At 40.4% G+C, this 27,288-nt stretch overlaps 1 protein-coding gene across 13 annotated transcripts in view; it reads right to left on the bottom strand.

Moving 5' to 3' along the window:
• Positions 1-465: 465 nt before the first annotated feature.
• LOC126297847 (uncharacterized) overlaps positions 466-27,288 on the bottom strand; it is an 85,555-nt gene continuing 58,732 nt past the window's right edge. For 8 of the 13 annotated variants that reach the window (XM_049989102.1, XM_049989106.1, XM_049989105.1 and 5 more), the window contains 3 exons: positions 20,910-21,021; positions 9,328-9,389; positions 466-2,816 (listed from right to left, as the gene is read on the bottom strand). In XM_049989102.1, the coding sequence (XP_049845059.1) occupies positions 1,207-2,808 (1,602 nt within the window). In that variant the 5' untranslated portion in view covers positions 2,809-2,816; positions 9,328-9,389; positions 20,910-21,021 and the 3' untranslated portion in view covers positions 466-1,206. Of the gene's footprint in view, positions 2,821-9,327; positions 9,390-20,909; positions 21,022-26,579 lie in introns of all 13 variants that reach the window. The other 5 variants (XM_049989101.1, XM_049989111.1, XM_049989103.1 and 2 more) reach the window with 4 other exon arrangements.

Raw genomic sequence — 27,288 nt, 5'->3', positions numbered from 1 at the left:
TCTGGTCCGTCTACGATACATTTCTATTTAGATTTTTGCGCACAGTACTCAGTTGTTAAATCCAGTAGCTTTGATGAAATGTATGTAGATTGAGCACAATGAAAGTGGATGATACTTAAATATGCCACTGAACCTTCTAATTACAAATAAAAGAGAGGGGGCTGGGGGCTGGGAGGGGGGGGGAAGATAGGGGGAGGGAGAGGGAGGGAGAGAGAGAGAGAGAGAGAGAGAGAGAGAGAGAGAGAGAGAGAGAGAGAGAGAGAGAGAGAGGCTCGAGCTTAACTCAGTCAATATAGAAGTAGAAAACCACATGGTGATATACACAGCATTTCCAGCTTTCACATTTTCTGCAATCACTTTAGAAAAACATTTTTTTCCCTTCCTCACAGTTTTTCAGGGACAAAGATTATCAATAAATGGAACAATGGTTACACATGTGGTAGTAACTATAAAGTTACCACAATCTGAAATATACAACTGTATTTCAGCTACAGTTCATTCATACAAACTCCAAGTAGGACACTTTTCTCAGATATCAATAGGCCGATAAAGTAAAAACAATGCATATAACATAAAAATCTCAGTTACTATTTGTACAATAAATAAATATATAATCAGTTTATGATACTTTGTTGAGAGTATAAGGCTATAGACACATTAGACACTGTAACAATAAACAGACATTCAAGTTATGATTTATGGAACCAATAGTGTGTTTACCATTTAATATTCACTAAGTTTAAATATCTTTTAATAATCACAAACACTATACAAGTAGTTTCCCAGCACAACTTCTTTCAGCTCCCTCCCCCCCCCCCCTTCCCCATATGCATTACAGAAGAGCCATTCAAACAAGTCACAAAAACTTATTCTGGGTGTGGATGTATTTGGGGACAGTAAAGGGAGAAAATCACTAATTATACACTACTGAAGCGTTGGTCTATGCAGTATGTTGAAAGAGTGCTAGGACCTCCCTCTCATTCAGACAGCATCCAATCACAGCTGCTGTTAAAAACTACTGTTTGTAAAACTTTTTGCACTGTAACACAGTTGTAAGTAGAGTGTCTGAAAATGATGCTGGAAACATTCAGTCTATATATTTGATAGTATGTAATGGGAATCGATGAAAATACATTCCCATACTGAGTACACAAAAATGTGTCCCAAATCTTCAAATGGATAAATCAGTCGTAATATTCAGTAGCTTCAGTACTCATCAGAATTCATAAATACTTCGAAATCAGTGTCAGAGGCCGAAGATTCATTAGCGCTGTCATGAGCGATAACAGTGACATCTGCATCTCCAACAACTATTCGGAAACGAGCCCTTTGGTTACCTGGATCATCATCGTCATCGTCATCATCATCCGGAAGAATATCAATATCATCATCGTCATCATCATCAGAATCATCATCATCAACAGGCCTTCTGCACATTGGGCAGTTATCATTCTGCTCAAGCCATGGTATTATACAATTTTTGTGGTATAAATGGTCACAAGGCAGCTTATGTACTATTTCATCCAGTACAAAATCTAACAAGCACACTGAACATTTCAGACCCGAGTTAACTTGCTCCTCGTTTATTGCAACTTCTGGAAGATCCTTGACCTCACGTTTCTGATTTCCAAACAACATAGCATTCACATAGGCAGCAAAAATTTCATCCATGTACTGCCTCATCTGTGTTCTCAATTGTGTCCGCCAATTTGGTTGAGTTCTTCTACGATGACCAGCAGCTACACTGTAATTTGGTCGCTCACCTCTTGGTCTAAGTGAATACGGCTCCCTTTCTTGATTTGTACTGTTTCTTCTGATGCCTCGGTCTGGCAAAGCACGACGCCTGAGCCTTGGGCAAGGTTGGTGACTACCAGCTGCCTCGCCATGTTCATCTGCAACATTCATTTCTCTGCCATTTCTGGTTGGGCTCTCTGCCTCTCTGCCACGAGCTACAGGGGCATTTGCCTCCCTATCTTGGCTCTGAGTAACATTAGTCTCCCTCACATGACTCCGGTGCCTGAGTCTTGGGCAAGGTTGACGACCACCAGCCACCTCATTATGTTCCTCTGTGACACTCGTTTCTCTGCCATTCCTGGCTGTACCATTCGCCTCTCTGCCACGAGGTGCAGATGCATTCCCTTCCCTACTGTGGCTATGAGTGTCATTTGTCTCTCTCGCATGGCTGCGAGAAGAACTTGCTACACAAACACGAGTGTACGGAACATCTCTCGTCACACTACGTCCCTGCCTATCACTTGGCACTGTACGCCGACTGTGAGAGACATTCACATCCATAGCTTGACTGCAAGTGGCTCTCACTTCTCCATGATGAATGGGAGACATACTTGTCCCTCCAACAGATGGTTGTGGTATAACTGTATCTCTGTCAGATCTTTGTTGTTGTGAACTCTGCTGTTCATCACACTTTTGCAAAACAACAACCTCCCTACCAATTCTGTCATCAGAACTGGCACTGAAGCCTTGTCCATGTGGCGGTCGTGACACCCTGCTACGGGTACGCTGTGTGACTCCTCTTGGCATTAGTTCAAGTGCTGTGTTTGTCCCATCTCCAGGAATGTGCAATGCATCCCATCTGCGAGACCGCGCTGTTGTACTTCTGAGACTATGTGCTGTATGTTCAATTGCACTTGTAGGGTCTTCCATTGCTATGTTATTAGTTTGGTCCTCCAAATGATCTGAAGTACACTCTGAATGTGTTACGGGTTGTACAGGGTTTGACAGCACTCCATTTAATCCCACATTGTGTTTCCTGTAACATCGAGGCTGCTCCACAACTGCTTCAGACATTAATGGACCTGTGAACAACGATACAGAAAAGTAAATTAGCACTGAAGGTAGGTAACAGGTGGATGTGGGTGGCTCAGTTTCATCATATTGGGGTGGGGGGCGACATATTACAATTACTCCTTCAAATTGGCAACATGTTCTGGAGTCAAAACAACAAATAAAAAAGGAAGGAACAACATGCGCTCACTTGTAGACAAAGCAAAATCGCAAAATACCTTTCGCTATCATTTAGGGGGTAAGAGGGAGGGGAGGGGAAGAGGGGAGAGAGAGAGAGAGAGAGAGAGAGAGAGAGAGAGAGAGAGAGAGAGAGAGAGAGGAGGAGGAGGAGGAGGAGGAGGAGGGGGGGGGGGTGTTGTAATTCCAACCTCTTCACCTCGGGCTGCCTTGTGCTGAGAAGGATCCAAATGCACTAGTTCTGAAGCAGTTGTTGCCATATTAGCTTTTATTTTGTGCAGCATGCTCTGAAACTAGGCGGTCAAGTGTGTGGTTGGTCAAGTGTGTGGTTGGTCAAGTGTGTGGTTGGTCAAGTGTGTGGTTGGTCAAGTGTGTGGTTGGTCAAGTGTGTGGTTGGTCAAGTGTGTGGTTGGTCAAGTGTGTGGTTGGTCAAGTGTGTGGTTGGTCAAAGTTTGGTGGTGGTTATTTATCCAAAACAACTGTTTAGATTACATATCCACATAAAATAATCCATATTAATTGCAAGACAACTGGCATATGAAACGGCTGCTTTCACATGTGCCTGACTATGATCAGATACAAAATGCCTGTGATTGGATTGTGGTAAGATGTAGTGGAAGTATATATGAAACATTTTAACAACTGGGCTGTCCACAGGGTAATGGCAACGACAAGGCTGGTTTATGATTGTAAGCTGTGTGTATGTAGTGTGGCTGATTGGTTGCTATTTTGGAGAATACAAGTAGGATTTTAGGTGAGAGTCTTTACTTCACACCACAATGAAAATTAGCTAAAGCTCTAGCAACATCATGTTGAGTTTAGCAAGAGCTGAATGTCAGGGGTTCAAATGGCTCTAAGCACTATGGGACTTGAGCATTTGAGGTCATCAGTCCTCTAGACTTAGAAACTTCTTAAACCTATCTAACCTAAGGACATCATCACACACATCCATGCCCAAGGCAGGATTCGAACCTGCGACCATAGCAGGAACGTGGTTCCAGACTGAAGCACCTAGAACCGCTCGGCCACATCAGCTGGCTTGAGTGTCACGGGAAGCACTAATCAATGAGAAACTTGCACTGGGTCATAGGTTTGTCAGTTTCAGATTACTCCTGAAAATGAAGGTGCCAATATAGTAGGGAAGGTACTTTTTGTGTGTGAATAAAAGGCAACTGTCAAAACAGATTGGTTTGTGTGATATGGAGGATGGTTCTTACAGAGCACTGAAGAAGTGAATGTCAGCTCTGAAGAAGGTTGGTTGTTAAGCTGAGAAGAAGGAAGTTAAGGAGATTTTGTAGTACCGTATTTACGCCGCACTTTTTTTTCCGGTTTTTGTAATCCAAAAAACCACTTGTGGCTTAGAATCAAGTGCAAAGCAAGTGGAAGTTCTGAAATATGTTGGTGGGTGCTGCCACAACTAACTTCTGCCGTCTAATATATGTAACGCTACAGGGGCATGCTCTGTAGGCACAAAGATAAATACTGGCAAAAATCCTCAGTGTCAGTAAATAAATTAAAAAAGAGAAGGTGGAAGACGGGCTTTTGTTCTCCGCCCCGAGTTTCGACCACTGCATTTTCATACATTATCCAACGAAGTAAATACAAATTCCGTATTGTTCATCTTAGAATGTAGCAGCATTTCAATGTACTACGAAAATCCGACTGGCAAGACTGCTTGGGATGTTTATCAATATGGCCAACTCTACGTTCTGAAATGAAATAAATAAATAGGAACTTTTATGAATTGTGAATCACATGCGGTATTCTCTTCACCATAAGAATAATACGAATATAAATGTTTTGCCATATATTGTTTCGTGTTTGCTGCTGTCTCATTTAAATCCTGTCTGCCTAATAAACTACGAAACTAGAGTGAGACAACAGCAAATGCGGAAGAATATACATATCATGGCATGTTTATATTTGTATTATTCTTATGTCTAATAGTGATACAGTCATAAATGAAGCACAACAATTGACCAGATTTTTAAATCTAAGGTGACTAATTTCTGTGCAGACTAATGTACTAAAGAGGCGCCTGCAAAGATTTTCACACGCAGAATAAGTTTCGCTAAACTCTCGTTCAGAACATCACCTATCATACGCAGTGTATTATTTGGTTCTTGCTGATCATTATCAAAGAAAGCAGCAGTGTAAGTAACAACAAATATCAGTCTCTTGCCATTGTTTCGCTAATGAGATGATCCCCCCCCCCCCCCTCCCTCTCTCTCTCTCTCTCTCTCTCTCTCTCTCTCTCTCTCTCTCTCTCTCTCTCTCTCTCTTTTCGTAAGCTGCAGTAGTGCGCACAAAAGCAAGCCATGCCGTGAGCGGCAACAGGTGGTAAACACGCACAATCAGAATGTGACAAACAATGCACGACACAGTACAGTAATGCATTTTCAGCTTAGAGTGACGTAAACACCTATAACAAAGAAAACGGTGCTTATCAGATCAAAGAAAAATAAGCAATCAATTCAAACTAGATGAAGCACGTGAAAAAGGAAGGGTACCTGTATAAATGCGGATGGAGCACCTGACGCATAGCAATGGCTACCTGGTAAAGCTTAACTGCGATGGTTACGACTCGAACCAAACTACTGTAACTGTATTGTCATTCATTCGACCTAAATTGTGCCTCATATTACAATGGACCAACTTTGTTTCGATTTGGAAATGCAGCCTAAAACTTTTCTCTCCCCTTGAATTTTGAGTCTCAAATTTCAGGTGCGGCTTAGATTCGGGAATTTTTTTTTCCCTTGATTTTGAGTCTCATTTTTGAGGTGTGGCTTAGATTCAAGTAAATACAGTAAATTCTGACATTTTTAACGAAAAAGAAGAATAATTCCTTATCATGAATCAAAATCAAGAAGATAGTACCAATGAATGTGAAACAGGTATGTGACCACCTGATTGTCAATGTGACAGTAAACCACAATCTTCCTTGCAATACTTTAAGCCAGAGATAGAGAACAATCTCACAGACACGAAAGAAATTGGCTGTGTCCTAGCAAAGGAATTATCTAACCATTTAACGTAAGTGATTAAGACGAATGGCGGAAGCATAAATATGGATGGTCAGACTGATTTAAACCACAGTCCTCCTGAATAAAAGTTTGGGGTCTTACTATTGCAAACCTCAGTTTAAGATCAGATGAAATTCTACGGTTCCAGAGACTTTTTCAAGTCTAAAACATCTATAATGTTTATATGTAGACTTAAGTGATGTATGAAAATTTGAACCAAGGGAGGGATTCAAACCCAGGGTTCCTGTTCACTAGGCAAATGCACTAACCAGTATGCCACCCTGGCACAGTGGCTTTGAACAACTTTACAAACTACCCTAGCACACCTTCTTCAATCCAAACTCCTATTCATGTCTCAGTCTACTTGGTATTCCCCCTACACTAACAGCAGTGCAGAGACTTGCCAACTGTATTGGAATAGCACCTCAGCATCCAAAGATATGGGGGCTCCTGCCTGAAACTCAGGAATAGGTGATTTAATCAAGTGAAACTATATGGTTCCAGAGTGACGTAGTGGTTAGCACATCTGCTTAGTGAGCAGGAGACCCAGTCCGAATCCTGACCTCTGTACAAATTTTCATTTGTGACTTCAGTCTGTACATATACAACACTCTATGGCACTGAGATTGATTAGTGTGGCCAAATAGGAAGGTATGCAGCTGCAAGCTTAAGGCATGTAATACACTTAGACAATAGGAATGACATCAGGGAACAATATTCAGAGACCAGTATTCTGGAGGTGGGAAATGGCTTCTATTCCAAGCTCGGCTGAGTGTGATGGATGATTTAGAATATTCATATTATAACTATACGTGAAAGATGAAATAAATCAGCAAATATGTCCACACGAAGAGAGTAAAAGGGCACAATTACTGACATCACCAGCTTACTTACAACTACTACTTTAGAATTATGCAACATGAAGAGTTGCTGGCATGTACACTCCTGGAAATGGAAAAAAGAACACATTGATACCGGTGTGTCAGACTCACCATACTTGCTCCGGACACTGCGAGAGGGCTGTACAAGCAATGATCACACGCACCGCACAGCGGACACACCAGAAACCGCGGTGTTGGCCGTCGAATGGCACTAGCTGCGCAGCATTTGTGCACCGCCGCCGTCAGTGTCAGCCAGTTTGCCGTGGCATACGGAGCTCCATCGCAGTCTTTAACACTGGTAGCATGCCGCGACAGCGTGGACGTGAACCGTATGTGCAGTTGACGGACTTTGAGCGAGGGCGTATAGAGGGCATGCGGGAGGCCGGGTGGACGTACCGCCGAATTGCTCAACACGTGGGGCGTGAGGTCTCCACAGTACATCGATGTTGTCGCCAGTGGTCGGTGCACATGCCCGTCGACCTGGGACCGGACCGCAGCGACGCACGGATGCACGCCAAGACCGTAGGATCCTACGCAGTGCCGTAGGGGACCGCACCGCCACTTCCCAGCAAATTAGGGACACTGTTGCTCCTGGGGTATCGGCGAGGACCATTCGCAACCGTCTCCATGAAGCTGGGCTACGGTCCCGCACACCGTTAGGCCGTCTTCCGCTCACGCCCCAACATCGTGCAGCCCGCCTCCAGTGGTGTCGCGACAGGCGTGAATGGAGGGACGAATGGAGACGTGTCGTCTTCAGCGATGAGAGTCGCTTCTGCCTTGGTGCCAATGATGGTCGTATGCGTGTTTGGCGCCGTGCAGGTGAGCGCCACAATCAGGACTGCATACGACCGAGGCACACAGGGCCAACACCCGGCATCATGGTGTGGGGAGCGATCTCCTACACTGGCCGTACACCTCTGGTGATCGTCGAGGGGACACTGAATAGTGCACGGTACATCCAAACCGTCATCGAACCCATCGTTCTACCATTCCTAGACCGGCAAGGGAACTTGCTGTTCCAACAGGACAATGCACGTCCGCATGTATCCCGTGCCACCCAACGTGCTCTAGAAGGTATAAGTCAACTACCCCGGCCAGCAAGATCTCCGGATCTGTCCCCCATTGAGCATGTTTGGGACTGGATGAAGTGTCGTCTCACGCGGTCTGCACGTCCAGCACGAACACTGGTCCAACTGAGGTGCCAGGTGGAAATGGCATGGCAAGCCGTTCCACAGGACTACATCCAGCATCTCTACGATCGTCTCCATGGGAGAATAGCAGCCTGCATTGCTGCGAAAGGTGTATATACACTGAACTAGTGCCGACATTGTGCATGCTCTGTTGCATGTGTCTATGTGCCTGTGGTTCTGTCAGTGTGATCATGTGATGTATCTGACCCCAGGAATGTGTCAATAAAGTTTCCCCTTCCTGGGACAATGAATTCACGGTTATCTTATTTCAATTTCCAGGAGTGTATAATAGTAATTCCTCATTAATATTAATATGATTGTGACCAACAAAAGGTCACTGATCACCTAGTTAAGGATATTCAATTTAGCTGCACAGAATTTACATCTGATACCTGACACAAACGGAACAACTCAAGGTAATAGAAAAGTATAGTTCATGGACAATTCAAGGTAAGATACAAATTGACACACAGTGGCCTGCCATTCTGAAATCACATAGCCATATCATTCAAGATCAGAAGATGCAACAAACTCATATTTACGTATATAAGCTGTTGATTAATTACGACACAATTAGGTATACAAATTGGGAAAATATACAAAAACACACATTATAGTATTGAATTATGAATAATTTAAATAATATCCATTGTAGTTGCGAGGTACATTCTGATGTTGAGGTCATACAGATGAGTCTTTGGAACAACAGGAACACAGGTGTGCAGGTAGTGGTAGACCGGGGGTAGTGAGCGTGAAAGCACACAGGTGACCTGTTGTGTGACAGGAATGGTCGATGGGAAGCGATGGGTGGAGATTTCTAAGGTAAGCATTGTGTGTTGAACAACAGCTTTAGCAAGGGATCAACCACATTAATAAATTGAATAGAAGTTAAAGAAATATTTAGTACGACTGAGGACTTATTGTCACGTTGTTGAGTAATTCGTGTTACATGAATTGTGTACCGAGTTTGGTTTACAATAAAATCATATCTTCCTGTTTTGCAGTGAACCTGCTCTGATATAGCTTGCACTTTCTATCAAAGGACTTATTAGGATGAACATTAATTTGCCACAAACTTTTACTGAAACATATACACCATGTGTCATCTAATTATACATATAAATTTTTACCTGGTCCTCATCTATTGAAATTTCAGAGACTTTCAGCAAGATGCTGGAGTTCTACACTTAAAGAGAACAAGTAATAATGGTAATGCACCCCTATGAGCCAAAAGTATTCAGTGCACTTAACTGTTCAGCCAGAAGTACTAAGTTTCGCAATTCTGCTGCCTAATCTGGTGTACCAGCTTGTACCTACAACATACAAAAATCTCCTTTTAGTTCACAGTTAACATTTTATGATATTTAATTTTTTGCACATTCAGAAATATTGATCATTAAAGCTTGTTATTTATTTCTCTGATGTTGTACCATGTATTCTCTACAGATGTAGAATTCTCAGAAGTTTTACCAAAATTAAGAAACAGTCTTCTTTACTTTTAGGAAACATTAATTATTACTACCAAGACAAGTAATTTTGTATACAAAAAGAAACATACACCTAAGGATATTCTGATTAGTGAACAGAAAGGACTGACACAAAGGAAAGTAAAAGTCTGCATAAGAAGCTGGGGTGTGTGCTTGTGGCTGATGTACTGTGGTAATTCTTTAACGTAGAAAACGATAAGACAGACCGACTGCTGAACTGCAGAAACAATGTGGCTACACAAAGATGTTCAATAGTAATTATCGTTCGTGTCCCACGCATGTACATTGTTACAGTGAGGGGCGGTTAAAAAATATAACCACAATGGATACATATTAATTAAACAGCAAACTAACTGCCCTGCTCATCACCACATATTTTGTCCAAATTTATGGGATATAAAGGGCTAGGAAAGAATGAAAGAGACAGAAGTGGAGATCCAGATGGCCAAACGTTTAGAGAAAATAGTGCTTTTAATGCAGGTCAAGTGAGGAATCAGCCATTTATCTCACTGTTTCCACATAGCAGCTGGCGCAATGGAAAGAGTACAGAATAGTAATCCCAGGATGGTGGGCGTCAAGTCTCTATGAGGAATGTATTTATTTCCCATTTTCACATGAATTACGCTGAAAGTGCAATGTGCTATAAAACCTTTATAGTAAATTATTGCAAACAGTGTATGCATGCCTAGACAGTACTGGCTCTTTTGGACCATGGATTCAAAACATGGTGGATGATTAGGTGGCATAAGATAGGAATGTCATCACTACTTTCGCCACTCTGGGAAACTTACAACAGCATTTTACAAAAATATTGACTGATCCAATGAAGCCCTTAGTGCAGGAGAACAAATTTCTTCTGTTAAATCTTCAGGAAATAAATCCCTAATTACACACAAATTTTTTCAGGACAAAGGATTTCCATCTTGCAGTATTAAATTAACCTCTCTCCGCCCACCTCATTACGAACTCATATCCAGAGAAGACTTCATCAAAATGCTTTACACTGTACACCACCACCAGCTATCCTCACCAATATTTGGTGAAATTATGCATTACACACGGTTTGCTGCCAAATTGTGCGATTAAGAGTGAACCTTTTATGAATGTAAACCCAGATCGTTTTCTACAGAAACTTTAAAATAACCACGCAATAGTAAAAATGCGGTGTTTATACAGGGTGTACACGTGGACAAGGAAAAAAAAAATCTTGGATTTTTCCTGGATCTCCTGATTAAAAATACATTTTCTCCCGGGTCAAAATACACATTTTCCATTTTAAGTGGCAGTATACTTTCTCTCGGATCTGTAAAACTTATCCTTTGAAAGGACATGATTTTATACAGTAGCGTAGAATTTCCCTGCACTTTAGGAAACGAAACTTGGGGGGAGGGGGGGAAACACATTTTGGAAAGATCTTTGATGTGCAACAACATGTACGTTGCATATTTTCACGTTACGAAAGTATAAATTCGAATTCCACCAACAGGAAAAGTTAATGGTTTAAATTAATCTTCATAGTGTTGCTATAGGAAAAGCAAAGCTTCCTCATATAATATTTATCTCAAAGATTAATAAGCTACAAGAGAAGCTAAGCTTTCACGTATAATGTTGATATGTTTAGTGTGTTACACACTTTAAGAGACATCACACAAATACACGAGTAAAATTTTTAATAGCGACAAATCTCTGATCTGGCCTCGAAATTTTTCTAAATGGCTCGTCATCAATGAGTTGATTTTTAAAAGAGAGAAAACCTTCTGTGATTTAAAAAATTCATCGTACATTCTCGCACATAGTTCATCGTGCGTACAACGCAAATTTACTTAAAAAAAAAAACTTTTCGAACAATTCGCAATATTTTCCCGTGACCTGTTAGAAATAGATTCATTTCAGCAGTTGCCAGAAAGACCCAGATAAGAAACGCCACCGCGCTTGCGCAGCTACCCTTACAGTGCAATTTCATATGTCCAGATTCCCAATGACGTAGGCCTTGGCCTGACAGGAAGCTTTTCAGTGTGGTTTTCGTGGCGTAAATTTTCTTGGAGTACCAGTACTGAATTCTCTCATGTTTGCTTCTTTATTATGACATAATCCCATATGTGCTAGAGGATAAAAACGTGCACTTGAAATGCAGTGAACAGTTGAAACTAACCAATAGTGCGGAATTAAACACTTCGCTTCAAATACATTGGCTGCCTCACCAGGAAAGCTTAATAAAAGCCAAATTTCTTTAGCAAACTGACAAAAATAACTTTATTGTTCTGCAAGGTGATTAATGCTTAACTGTCAGAAAGGTGGAAATAAAATAAAATCTACAACTAGTAACATATTTTGGCCTTTCGTAATTAAAGTATGCGGTGCAGTGCCATGCCTCTTCAAACAACATTCTTATACCGCACATCACTGTATTTCGCTCTGTGGAATTTAAGAGTGTATATTTTGTAATGGATGTCATCAAACTATTTCAGGACAATGGAAATTAAACACCCTGCCCTCTTTTTATAATTAAAACACCTCGCAATTAGTACTGGGAAGGAATATTTGTAACCAGGAGAACAAGAACTCTTCAGAAAATCTGGACTCTTGATTGCCTATTAACTAATAACTTTCTCTTCTGTGTGACAAAATTAAAGATAGGATACCTAAAACCAGAAAGAAACAGGCAAGACATTACACATTTCTTCAATCCTTAGGTCCTAGCAATTTTTTTCTCTTATCTTGCTACAGCTTTACATGGCGTTCTTTTCTTTCAGCAAAAGAACTATCACCTTATAAAGTTCGTCAAATGTTTTGCTACATGAAAAAATAAAAATGTCGTCGTCTAATACCGAAAAATCTGTTAATACAAATCGTACCCAAGACTGGTATGGTTTCTCGATCTGATTACGTCTATTTTGTCACTGCGTGTTGGATAAAACAGAATAGGCCTTTCTAATATGGCATCAATTGCAACATACACCAAACACGCGAGACTGTTTTGGCAATAATGATCATTTTAATAATACGACATAATATAATTCACTTAGCACCAGAATGAAATACCTATTTGGCCTACTACAAGCAAAAGGATTTACGTTAGGAAATAGTTTCACATTTCATTCATATGCTCCAGTTTCTCACGCACAGGACCCAAAAGCAGTAGTAATAAATTTTTGTATAAATTTGGAACCGTCATATTCTTCGATAATTTTTGAGATTCCCCATTTCTTCTTCTTTGTTCTAACAAAGTCTTGCCATCACTAATTCTGTAACTACTTCTGCCACTGTCAAAATCATTCTCCGGTTAACTTTATTAACCCTGCCACAATCACCGGTTTACTTATCCAGCGATTATTCTCTGGTTAGGCGTTATTACGTGTTCGTACAATGCGTTTTCCGCATTACTCAGAATGGAACTTACTAGGCTGCTAGCAGGGGACTACAACTGGCCCTGTCTAGTGTAGCGATCTGGTCAAATATTTTCTGTGAAAATTTCACTTACTTGGACACACCGAGAAGATAATACGTAATCTTTCTCACGTGTTATTCCTGGTAGTCGTTTATTTCCATTCCAGTAGTCTGAATCTGTGGATTTCGCTAGTAATTATAACAACACTGAGCATTCGCAAACCGAATCAACCACATAAACAAGCAGCAGTTGGCATTCACCGGTTTGGCTTTATTCCGCTCAGCTCGCATAGCCCCCTCCCATATTGTCTGCAGGAAAGTTTATTTCTAGATGTGATGAGGATTCCCCTGGCAGAGACATCACGTACACTATGCACACATTAAAAAAAATCAACTTATAATTCATTCAGAAATCAACTTAAAATGTGTCCAAAAACCAGCAGGGGTGCATTTCAAAATCATATGAGTAAATGATAGAGCCACGTGCACTGGATGCTAGTTGCTTACTGAAACAAGGTTTTTCCCTCAAGAATATGAATGTGCACCCTGCCTGCGGAATTGCCGCCCGGTTCAGATACCCAGGTTTGCTTCCACCCCCCAATAAATCTGGGCCTGCTGCACACGCATGAATCTGGCAGCTTGAATACGCCAGTAAAATTTTTCGGATACCATGTGGCTGGTTGAAGCTACTGCTGCTTACACAGCCAACAGCCACATTTCTGCAACCAGAAGCAGAAGAAGGTACTACTCATATGCGACTCAACTGCGAGTGTGCATGAGCCCGCTCGTAACTGATTAAATTAGTCGAATGTTTGACATCATGCTCATTGGAGGCAGTTTGTTGTTACGAAGAATTGCATCATCTTTTGAAAGTCTTGACACATTTTGCTGTTGGCAGATGCTCGTACGAGCACTGTGTTATTTTATATGGCGCATTTCCTTTGCAATTTAAGTTTTATTTTCGTTTTTTTCTCTCATTCATGTTTTAATGCTGCAGTATTATTCTGCAGTATCGGGATACAGTAATATTCTTTGTTTAGAGTATTGGTTCTTACCAGTCAAAATTACAAAAATTTAACTGAAAACTAAAACAACAATAAATTCCCGGAATTCTAAAAAATCCCCGGGTTTTTCCTGGTTCTCTCACGGATGAAAAAATTCCTGGGGTTTTCCCGGATCTCCCAGGTCGTATACACTTGTAAATAATGCCGAATAAATTACTGCTTCTCCATTTTTCATGATTATCATCGCCCCAGCACATGTAAATCGTCGATTGTGATGTAATAAAAGTCATTTTATATAAGAAGTTGTCATGTATGCCTTATATTTATTTCCCATCCCAAACTTTCATTTGCTTTTTGCTTTTATGGTTTTTGTGAAAGTATTATTAAATACTTGGCACGACTCTTAGTTAAAGATTTAGGAGGAACGGCTGAGAAATATATATTAACATATATTTCTCAAAGATATGTTGTTGTTGTCGTCGTCGTCGTCGTCGTCGTCTTCAGTCCTCAGACTGGTTTGATGCAGCTCTCCATGTTACTTTATCCTGTTCAAGCTGCTTCATCTCCCAGCATCTACTGCAACCTACATCCTTCTGAATCTGCATAGTGTATTAATCTCTTCATCTCCCCCTACAATTTTTATCTTCCACACTGCCCTCCAATGCTAAATTTGTGATCCCTTGATGCCTCAGAGCATGTCCTACCAACCGGTCCCTTCTTCTGGTCAAGTTGTCCCACAAACTCCTCTTCTCCCCAATCCTATTCAATACCTCTTCATTAGTTATGTGATCTACCCATCTAATCTTGAGTATTCTTCTGCAGCACCACATTTCGAAAGCTTCTATTCTCTTCTTGTCCAAACTATTTATCGTCCATGTTTCACTTCCATACATGGCTACACTCCATACAAATACTTTCAGAAACGACTTCCTGACACTTAAATCTATACTCGATGTTAACAAATTTCTCTTCTTCAGAAACGCTTTCCTTGCCATTGCCAGTCTACATTTTATATCCTCTCTACTTCGACCATCATTAGTTATTTTGCTCCCCAAATAGCAAAACTCCTTTCCTAATCTAATTCCCTCAGCATCACCTGACTTAATTCGACTACATTCCATTATCCTCGTTTTGCTTTTGTTGATGTTCATCTTGGAGCCTCCTTTCAAGACACTGTCCATTCCGTTCAACTGCTCTTGCAAGTCTTTTGCTGTCTCTGACAGAATTACAATGTCATCAGCAAACCTCAAAGTTTTTATATCTTCTCCATGGATTTTAATACCTACTCCGAACTTTTCCTCTTTTTCCTTTACTGCTTGCTCAATATATAGATTGAATAGCATCAGGTAGAGGATACAACCCTGTCTCACTCCCTTCCCAACCACTGTTTCCCTTTCATGTCCCTTGACTAATAACTGCCACCTGGTTTCCGTACAAATTATAAATAGCCTTTCGCTCCCTGTATTTTATCCCTGCCACCTTCAGAATTTGAAAGAGAGTATTCCAGTCAACATTGTCAAACGCTTTCTCTAAGTCTACAAATGCTAGAAATGTAGGTTTGCCTTTCCTTAATCTTTCTTCTAAGATAAGTCATAAGGTCAGTATTGCCTCACGTGTTCCAACATTTCTATGGAATCCAAACTGATCTTCCCCAAGGTCGGCTTCTACTTGTTTTTCCATTCGTCTGTAAAGAATTCGTGTTAGTATTTTGTAGCTGTGTCTTATTAAACTGATATTTTGGTAATTTTCACATCTGTCAACACCTGTTTTCTTTGGGATTGGAATTATTATATTCTTCTTGAAGTCTGACGGTATTTCGCCTGTCTGATACATCTTGCTCAACAGATGGTAGAGTTTTGTCGGGACCGGCTCTCCCAAGGCAAATATTTTATATTGGGTCTGTAGGGATCACCTAGCTCATCAATAATCAACTTTTTAAAAGAATTAGAAGTATTTTTAGATAAGGTAATATGTGAATTCTGTTATATAGTTGTAGTGGGGGATCTAAATATTGATGCATTAAAAGACTGTTGCCATACAAGAAGTTTCTGTTATCTGATCAATGCCTACAATCCCCAGTTAGGTGTACAAAGCCCGATGTTGCCAGACCTCACAAACACTGACATATCACGCAATTATTAATATTCCTCAGGGCAGACAGACAGTGCAAGTAATAAACACTGATATCTCAGACCTTTATGGACAAGTACTTGAAATACAAGGAATAAATGTTAACCGAGTAGAACTACTTCTAGAATCTATACAGCTAGGAGAGAGAGAGAGAGAGAGAGAGAGAGAGAGAGAGAGAGAGAGAGAGAGAGAGAGAGAGAGAAGACTACATACATTACAAAAGGGGAAAGATAGGAAGGAAACACATTCCATAAATAATGTTAATGAGAGCATTTTTGCTTGAAACTATGCTAGTATAATAATTGCTTGTCCCATTGTATCCAGGAGTCTAAATAAGGGAATTACTAAGCATTGGATCACCTGAGATATAAAAGCAATGGAGGATCTAACAATGGCATTTAAAAATTGCCTGATAAACAAAGCTACAGCTCACATTCACACATAACGAAAAGAGGAGAACCTACAGTAGAGTTAGCAGAGGAACTAAATTTAAATTTTACCAGAATGAAATTTCAACATCTAAAAAAATTTAGAAGATTGTATGGTCTCACAATTTTAGAGAAAGATGCTACAGAATGTAGGGATCCAAATGATACCAGCAATATTTTTGATCAACATCAAGTTGGAGTACTGTAAAATTTATAACGCTTTACAATAGTTCCTGAACGCCAAGCAACATGTATAAGATATCGAATATTGCAGAATGTTTTATTCCAATGCCAACAAGTTAAACAGAGATAGCAAAAATAAGACGTCTTCATTGGATAATTACCTAGGTAGTGAAGTACTGTTCTCAGTGGTTAGTGAGACATCTGACAGATTTATTAAACTCAGCCACGTAAAATGGGATATTTCCTAAATATCTGAAAAAGATTAGGGTTCTGCCCATTTATATGGGTGGTGAGGAGGAAAATCCTGCAAATTACAGGCCAATTACTATCACAGCTGTCTGATCTCAAATTGTGGAAACAGCCTTGAAAGACAGAATATTAAATTTTATAGAGAAGAACATACTAAATGAGGTACAGCTTGGTTTAGAAAATGTAGCTCTACTAAGGCACAGTTAACTTTGTAGCTGATGTTACTGGAGTGTTAGATCAACATAGAAAAGTCTGTGGTACTTTGCTTGAGCTCTCAAAGGCATTTGATTATGTGTGTCACTGCAAACTAATTAAGGGGTAAGGCAGCTCATATCATATATCAACTGTGGAAAACAGAGAGCAATGGGTAGAAGTTATACATAAAACAAGGGGCACTATTGTAAACATACACTAATTTTCAGGCAGCTAAGTATAGTGTACCTCAGGGGATCAGTGTTGGGCCCCCCTTTCCATTCTGTATGAGAATAATATGACACCAGCAGTAGGTGACAATGTAGTAATGCTTGCAGCTGACTGTTCACTCATAGTAAAAAGTGACCTGGTAAAAGAACTGGAATCCAGTGCTCTTGCAAACATGAGTAAAGTTATAAATATTTCAGTGAAAACAACATGTTTGTAAATGTGAATGAGTTACCATATGAAAAACTACAAGTGAATAAAACTTCACAGACTGACAGTATTTCCCTTGAACTGTGTAATGCAGTTCTCAAAGAAGTAAGGAATTATAAATTCTTGGATGTCATTGTTGATAAGCATTTGACATGTGAGGGTCATATAAGCAAAGTACACTGAAAATTACACACTAACATATTCTTAATGAGAAAGATGTCTAGGACAGTAAACACAGACACACTATTAACAAGGCACTATGGTTTAGTCTACCCTCACTTATACTGTGTTTTAGTCTGGGGAAATGTTGCACATATGCACATCTGTAGGGTAGGCAAAGCTTCAAAAGAAGGCTGCTGGATGCATTGCAGATCTGACCCCAAGACAATCCTGTAGAAATAAATTCAGGAAACTATATACACTGAAGAGCCAAAGAAACTGGTACCCCTGCCTAACCTCATGTAGGGCCCCTTTGAGCAAACAGAAGTGTTACAACACGACATGGCATGGACTCAACTAATGTCTGAAGTAGTGCTGGAAGTAATTGACACTATGAATCCTGCAAGCCTGTCCATAAATCCGAGGGGGTGGAGATCTCTTCTAAACAGCAAGCGGCAAGGCGTCTGAAATGTGTTCAATAATGTTCATGTCTGGGGAGTCTGGTGGCCAGTGTAAGTGTTTAAACTCTTAATAATGTCCCTGGAGCCACTCTACAGCAATTCTGGATGTGTGGGGTATCACACTGCGCTGCTGTAATTGTCCAATTCTGTTGGAATGCACAATGGACATGAATAGATGCAGGTGATCAGACAGGATGCTTATGTACATACCACATGTTAGAGTCGTATCTAAACATATCAAGGGTCCCATATCATTCCAACTGCACATGCCCCACACCATTACAGAGCCTCCACCAGCTTGAACAGTCCCCTGCTCACATACAGAGCCCATGCATTCATGAGGTTGTCTCCATACCCGTACGTATCCATCCGCCCGATATAATTTGAAGCAAGACTCGTCCGACCAGACAATGTGATTTAAAAATCACCTAATAGCAAACAGAGACAAGTGATCTGGCAGTGAACTAACGTCATGTTACCAGAAGTCCCAGTACGAGTTTCACCCCTGTGAATGCACATGTGTTCGCAAACCCAGAAGCAGCTGCTGTCAGCCTGCCATGGACATAGCTAGTTTGGACAGGATATTGTTCACTGAAGGGGTGAAGAACCATCCTGACATAAGAGACAGATTTATTAAGGAGTATTGTGATAGTATTAACAAGAGAGCCGCATGGTTTCAAGTATGTGTAAAATTTTGTGAGGGCTTTGCTGCGAAACCGAATCAGGAAAGAAATTATGTAGGTAAATGTCACCATTTAACTATTTAATGTTTGTGTTCTGGAGGTGGAATTATTGCCTGAATGTTCATACTTAATACTTTAAATAGCACTAAGCAGCATATGCTTTGCCCCCTAGTGAGTGACCTTTCATCAGAACAAACAGATCTTCCGTCAACAATAACAGATTAAAATCAATTCTGTTATATCAGCTGATTCTATGTAATCAACACTTTATTGTATTGCATTCAAAAAATATGTAATTGCACACATTTCAATAGATATAAACTGAATAGTCTTCCATACTTGGGAATAAACTGAATCAGTGTTCACCACAGATTGTTATTGACCAGATTTTGATTATTTGTCTTGCCACAGTATTTTGCCAGCACTGCCTGTAAAATTATCAGTGAAAACATTTCTTCTGCTGTTCAGTCAACTTCTTCCTTGGGCTGATGTGCTTTCATTTTCCACATCACATAGCCCCTACATACTTTAAGTGTGTTCAAAGTGAAAACATCTCTGGAACAGCAGTTCTAGTTAAGGACACAGCAACATAATGCAATTCTAACAGTAACATTAAGCTCAAAATTGATATGTCTGTGAAGTATTCTCTATTTATTCCTTAGAATTCCAGATGTGCAATTCACGTATCTCCGGGTGCAACTTAAATAACAATTACAGCTCTTTTTTTTTTTTTTTTTTTTTTTTTTTTTTTTTTTTTTTTTTGTAGGATTAGACAGTTCCAGCACATGGTCTCATGACAAAAATAGACAGACTTCTCTAATAAAGTGAAAGGAACAGGAGGTTCAGTAGTTTCTAGTAGTGGTTGTCCTTCTGGTTGGCTTGCTTGGCCACTTCCAATCATTTTATATATCTTACAGTTTCAAATATACTGGTATCGTATTCTGTATCATGAGATCCCACTTCCACAAATAATTGGCACCTGCAACCACAAACAAGACTAGAGAAAGGAATTTATTTTAGTTGAAGAATTGAGAATCACTGAACTCTCGATTAACTGGTTTCGTGTTTTTGTCATCCAAGGTGCCTAAGTAGATGGGGAAGTTTGCATCCTTTTCAAATTCCCTAGCAATTTTCAACCATCTTTCTTCTGTGAGTTTTGGTCTGCACCCTTTATGCAAAACTTCCCACACAGCTTTACAAATACAAACTTTCCTTACTGTTCTACACAGTGCTGGGTGGCCGACTCTGTATTGATAGTACATACCAGAGTCCAGCCACTACCCAGGTATCTGAAAAATAAGAACAGTCAATATTACTACTGATGCTTTCCAGTTAATTCATCAAGTGACTGCACATTGATTCGAAAATAAAAAAATTTTCTTTCATCTTCTCTTAAATCTATAAACAGTGTCATGAATGCTTCGAGCAGCTGCGAACTAACCACTTACCGAGTCCAAAACCTGTTGTGTTTCTTATACGTTAAATAAACAAACATTGTCCTGCTTCCTTCTGCCTAGGTGCATACTGGCTGGCTTCGAACCTAGTAATGCTGCGCAGTTATTGCTACGCTGCTGCCACGTGTGCACTGAAATGATTTACGATGTCGTGATCTTGCTGCGAGCTGTGCACAGCTGCTACGCGCTCATGTGCTTTGAGCCTAGGTAAGGCATATGGTGCAAGTGGCTTACAGCTTTGAGTAGCTTTCTATCTATTCTGTCTGGGTCAAGAAAGACCTGGCATTGTAGAACATTTCCTGGCATTTCACGTTATTGACCAAAGATTAAATTGTTCAAGTTTAAATTTGGAAACACAAAATTCATTAAGCATCCAACACAGCAAACACACACTGCATTTAAGTTTCTGTCCAGTATGATTTGTTATGTTAAAGTTTCGTGAAGTGTGGCATCGGCAAATAAATATGTTACTTTTAGATCTTATCATGAAGTTGGCTTTTCGTGATATTTAGTAGTTGGTTATGAAATAGAGATACAGTATGTAAACTTTTGGCGAGATTGTGATATTCGGCCCTCACCTGAAATCTTGGTTGTGGTGACGACTTATCTGTAGTGTAGTCCAAGGAGTAGGTTAGTTCAGGACACAGTAAATAAAGCAGTCTTCCCCAGCACAGATACCACAAGCTGCACCTGCAAATACAATATATTGAACTTTATTTCATTTATTTAAAGTAAAAAAAACTGCAAATAAGAAGTATCCACTTAAGGACTCAACCCCACGACCCTCTGATTACCATTCTGTACTCTCTCCAATTCAACCACTGCAGCTAAACTATGCTAACACAAATAGTAAATGGTCTCACCCAACTTGCACCAAAAAATGCTATTTTCTCTTAGCACTTTGCCACCTGAAGCTCCACTTCTGTCACTCATTTCTGCCAAGCCCTGCATATACCATACATTTGGACAAAACTGGTGATGGCAAGTAGCCGCACCCTCATAATATTTGGATATGGGAGGGCAAAATTTGTATTTTCAATGCACCTAAAAGTGCACATCTACACAAAGGTCACTTTTACACGTTGTTGTTGTTGTTGTTGTTATTAGAGCATTTAGAATATTGATGTGCACTGAATAATTGTTTTAAGCGGTATTTTGGTGGTTCCTGTGACTCACTGGCAATGCCCCTGTCCTAGCCATGCTGTACAATGCACCACCTAATGACAAGTACAGCTGAAACTGTAGCCCTGGTCAGAATCATCTAATGAATTGGGCACTGACCAAAGTGAGTATCTACATCTACAAAAATACTCCGCAATCCGCTGCATGGCACACGGTGGAAGGTGCCCCACACCACTACTGGTAATTTATTTTCCTGTTCAACTCGCAAACAGAATGAGAGAGAAATGACTATCCATATGCTGCCATATGAGCCCTACTTACTCTTCTCTTATCTTCATGGTCCTTATGTACAATGTATGTTCAAAGCAATAGAATTGTTCTAGTCAGCTTCAAATGCCAGGTCTCTAAATTTACTCAATAGTGTTCCTCTAAAAGAATGTTGTTTTCGCCCTAGGTATTCCCATTTGAGTTCCTAAAGCATGTCAGTAGCACTTGCATGTTGTTTGAACCTACCAATAACAAAACTCTCAGTCCGCCTCTGAATTGCTTTGATGTTTTCCTTTAATCCAACCTGGCATGGATCCCAAACAATTGAGCATTATTCAAGAATAGGTTGCGCTAGCACCCTATATGCAGTAATTTGGAGATGAATCACACTTCTCTATCCCAATAAACCACAGTCGACCATTTACCTTCTCTACCACAATCCTCACACGCTCCTTCCATTTCATATCACTTTGCAATATTATGTGCAGATATTTAAACAGCATGACAGTGTCAAGCAGAACACTACTAATGCTTTACGGGTTTGTTTTTCCTACTCATCTGATCAACTTACATTTTTCTACATTCAAAGCTCACTTCCATTCACCGCACCAACTAGAAATTTTGTCTAAACCATATTGTATCATCCTACAGTCACTGAACTTTGACACCTTATCAGTAAACTGAAAACGTTCCTCACACACAAAGAAAGAAAATGTGTTATGTGGACATGTGTCCGGAAACACTTACTTTCCATGTTAGAACTCATTTTATTACTTCTCTTCAAATCACATTAATCATGGAATGGAAACACACAGCAACAGAACATACCAGTGTGACTTCAAACACTGTTACAGGAAATGTTCAAAATGTCCTCCGTTAGTGAGGATACATGCATCCACCCTCCGTTGCATGGAATCCCTGATGCGCTGATGCAGCCCTGGAGAATGGCGTATTGTATCACAGCCGTCCACAATGCGAGCACGAAGAGTCTCTACATTTGGTACCGGGGTTGCGTAGACAAGAGCTTTCAAATGCCCCCATAAATGAAAGTCAAGAGGGTTGAGGTCAGGAGAGCGTGAAGGCCATGGAATTGGTCCGCCTCTATGGGGCCCAATCAAGACATCACCAACAATGCCTGCCCAAATGTTCACAGAAAATCTGTCGATGACGTGACTGCACAATTGCGTGCGGATTCTCGTCAGCCCACACATGTTGATTGTGAAAACTTACAATTTGATCTCGTTGGAATGAAGCCTCATGCGTAAAGAGAACATTTGCACTGAAATGAGGATTGACACATTGTTGGATGAACCATTCGCAGAAGTGTACCCGTGGAGGCCAATCACCGAAGACAACACTACCTTCCTTCAATTGGGCCAACTAGCGGTGAATCGAGGAAGTACAGTACATACTGACGAAACTAAAATGGGCTCTAACATGGAAATTAAGCATTTCTGGACACATGTCCACATAACATCTTTTCTTTCTTTGTGTGTGAGGAATGTTTCCTGAGAGTTTGGCCATACCTTTTTAACACCCTGTATAGAGAATAATAGCAGTCTTATCACAATCCCCTGGGGCACTCCTGACTATATGCTCATCTCTGATGAACACTCGCCATTGAGGAAAACATACTGTTTTCTATAATTTAAGAAGTCTTTGAGCTATTTGCTTATCTGTGACTGTTCCATATTCTTCTTCAACAGCCTGCAATAGGCCACTGTCAAACCATTTTCAGAAATCTAGAAATATGGAATGTTCCTGTTGCCCTTCATCCACAGTTGGTAGCATATCGTGAGAGAAATTTACAAGCTGAGTTTCGCACGAGTAGTGCTTGCTAAAAACCATGTTGATTCATGAACATACCATCCTCAGTCTCAAGAAAATTATTATATTTGATCTGAGGATGTGCTCAAGGAGTCTGCAGCAAATCTATGTTAGGGATATTGGCCTGTAATTTTGCGGATTCATTTTTTGCCCTGCTTATATACAGGAGTCATCCGCTCTTTTTCCAGTCATTTGGGAGTTCACGTTGGGTGAGAGATTCATGATAAATGCAAGCTAGATAAAACTGAATTGATAAATTGAATTGGGATTCCATCCATACCCGACGACTTATTTGTTTTCAACTCTTTCAGTTGTTTCTCCCTGTCAGGGTTGCTTATTACTTCGTTGTAAGTTCTATGGTCAAACACAGTATATTTGTATGATTCTCCTGTTTGAATGATTTCTTAAATGTGAAATTTAAAATTTTGGCTTTAGTTTTGCTATCTTCAACTGCCACACCAGACTGGTCAACAAGTGACTGGATGGAAGTATTTGACCTTCTTAGCAAATTGACATAGGAGCAGAATTTTCTCGGGCTCTATGTCAGATCTTTTGCTAAGGTATGATGATGGTAGTTGTATGCCTTGTGCATAGATTTGTTCCACAGAAGCACAAATCTCTACTAACCTTTGCTTCTTGTCATTTGCATATTCTCTTTTGAACGAAGTGTACAACAGCCTCTACTTCCACAGAATTTTCCTAATTTTATTATTAAATTATGGTGGGTCTTTTCCATCCTTGTTTACTTTGGCCTTCAGTGCTGCTGCACCATACAGCCATGCCACTATTTATCAAAAATTCTAATTACAGAAGACACAGTCTGGCAACCAGGAAAAATTTACCTGCAACACCATGAGACACTACCTGTGGAAGACTGCTAGTGTTCACTTCGCCTCTGACCTGGCTGGATGGGAGTGCATCAACATGGGTTTTTCTATATTTCATACGTGTACATATTGTACATGTATGTATTATCTTCTACAACAAATTAGTATCAGGATGCCAATGTTTCCTTTGTGTAGTTACAAGGTAAAACCACAACTGAGAATTCCGAAATTTCATTTCAAGCCATGCAAAACCAAACTGCTTCCATTTTGTGATAGCTTGACCAGCAGATGAGAGGGCTATAAACTTCAGCAGCAGTGGGCCAGTGCTATTTTTTGTTCTATTTGTGGATCAGGATTCTGGAATACAAGCTAGTACCAAATGATTGACATGTGGATCCAAAGAGAAGCTACTTTGACCACGATCAGTCTTGCATATAGGTTTGGGGTCAGTTTTCTTCTACAGATCACACTTGGAGAATACCAAGGTTTCAGGAGCAGTACCACATGAAGGACAACAATTGGCGGGAAAAATTATTTTTGGAAAACTAACATGGCTCCTTGCTACTTAGTATGAATTCAGCTGCTTCGCAGTACAAAGAGATCTTGCACTGTTTAAAATCCATGCAAAGCAAGTACAGAAGATCCACTGCAACCAGACAGCTACAGTCTCAACAAATGTCACTAATTCTGCAACTGTATGAGCAGCAGAAAGGGTTGCCCTGGATTTAAGTGTGACTGTCTAAGGGAGGAAGCCGCTGCCTTATGCAGGTTGGTAGCATCACGTAAGTACTACTATGGTGAAATTTCTTTGTAGAAACAGCTCTGCACGCTGCAGGCAAGAGCAGCTGCCAAAACAACAGATTGAATTAGTCAACCTGTGCCTGCCGTCAGCGATAAAGACTGGTCAGTCACTCTGTGGCACCCATGCACTGAAGTGCACGGCATAGCCTTCAGCGCACTGGTGACCAGGATCAAGAACTATTTCTCGAGAACCAACAGAAATCTAACACACATCCCAGAACAGTGAACTTCTGCTGTACTAGTACAACCTGCTTGCTAGGAAAGTGTACCAGGATTACCACAAGTTTCCCCAAGTGAAATTCCCTGATTTCCAGACAATTCTTAGTATATTTCCCTGACAAATTTTGAAATCTCAAAGGTAAGTTAAGACATAAGCTGACAATCTGTCTTTGCAGCTACGGTACAAGAAACAATAGTGCAAAAGAGGAAATATCTAAAACAACTTTCAAGCAGATCGAGTTTCCCGATGTGAGCAAAAATTTTAAATACTAACATCAACTTCTTTTGTAATTAACTGTTTTTAAATGGAGAAAGCAAGCCAAATGTTTGTGTTTCATTAGGACCACTGATGTTATTTTATTCCCATACAACGAAACACATTTGGTGACAAAAATATGCATTTGCTTGGAGTCACAAAAAAGATTTAAAATACCCTCACTGATTTAAAAAAGAACCTCATAAAAATGCAGGCCTCTTGAAAGAAGTGTATACGGTGGGGAGGAATTGTGTAGGTGACCGCCAATAAAATTTGGTTTTATTATGTTTGTTATTGTCAATTATTACCCACTGTGTTATAGCTATTACTTTACAGGTATTTTTTATTACTCTTTCAAGAAATATATCAGTACATAGTGAATAAGCCGCCAGTGACTGACAATTTTCTTCTTCTTATGACCCATACTTTCTAACACACAAGTCACTTTTTAAGTGACAAAATGTACTAGAACAAATAAAATGCCAATAAAACACCACAATGTACAATGTACTTGCAGCAAGACAGTCGTAATTCCTGAAATCCATCGCCCATTGCCTCTGGCCTACTGAGGAGCAGCACAGTCCTGGGTCCATGAGTAAACCATGAAAATCCCCTGAAAATCAGCTGCAGTACATAACACACAAACTGATCCGGCCTGCAGGCAGAGCGGTCAGACTAGATCCCATGGGCAGGGCCTGTGCATTAGTGGGAACCAAATGGCTTTAGGTTGACAGGCTCGATCCATGACACATACCCACACGAACGGCCTGCACTTTTTCCCCGTCATGGAAATTCACTCGTGTGGCCGGCTATTCACAAGCCACAGACTACATCTTGATGAAATGAGACCACAGTGATCAATCCATGCAACAGATAACTTGTTCAAATACTCTGAGATTCAATAATAATGAGAATAGGTAGCAACTCACCATAAAGATGATTGCTGAACAGCAGACAGGCACGTAGAAGAGATAATCACACTCTCACAACTAAGTCATAGCTTTTGTCAGAAAGTGAGACGACGCCACACATTCACCCACACACAAGCTACGCACGGCCGCCGTCTACAGTCTCAGAATCAGATCCAAACAAACCACTCCTCATGCCTCCCTGCCTCTCATTGGCAGCTGCTAGGCTAGAGGCACCAAGTGGTGCCCACATTGACTGCAAGCTGAGGGGAGTGGAAGGAAGGGGAGAAGCAGTAGTAATGAGGAAATAGGGAATCGGCACACGTACTTAGCTGAACGCAGCCAGTGACGATGCAAGACACCTCAGTAAACAAACCATTTCATCTATTGAGACAAAAACAGATTTTTACAAATTTCCCTGATATTTCCTTGACATGTTTGAAATTCTCCGACTTCAAGAAAATGTGGCAACCCTATGTACATTTCAGTTATGCAGCAAGTTGAACATATTCAAGTTTTCAGGTCGGTGATGTGTATGTGCGCTCTTTATTAAAATAACCTTGTAATTGTTGTTTTAGAGAGTCAAGTAGAGGCCAGCCACCAGCCAATTCTAGATCTTTCTTGAATGTCATGTACTTACGGCCTAACTTGTTTTGCAGATACAGTACATATATTGCTGCCATGTCAAGTAGGGCTTAATGCAAGCCAGTAACACTTGTCACCCAGCACT

Source organism: Schistocerca gregaria, chromosome X, assembly GCF_023897955.1.
Source record: "Schistocerca gregaria isolate iqSchGreg1 chromosome X, iqSchGreg1.2, whole genome shotgun sequence".
Lineage (NCBI taxonomy): Eukaryota > Metazoa > Arthropoda > Insecta > Orthoptera > Acrididae > Schistocerca > Schistocerca gregaria.
This window is presented reverse-complemented; position numbering and strand designations above follow the sequence as displayed.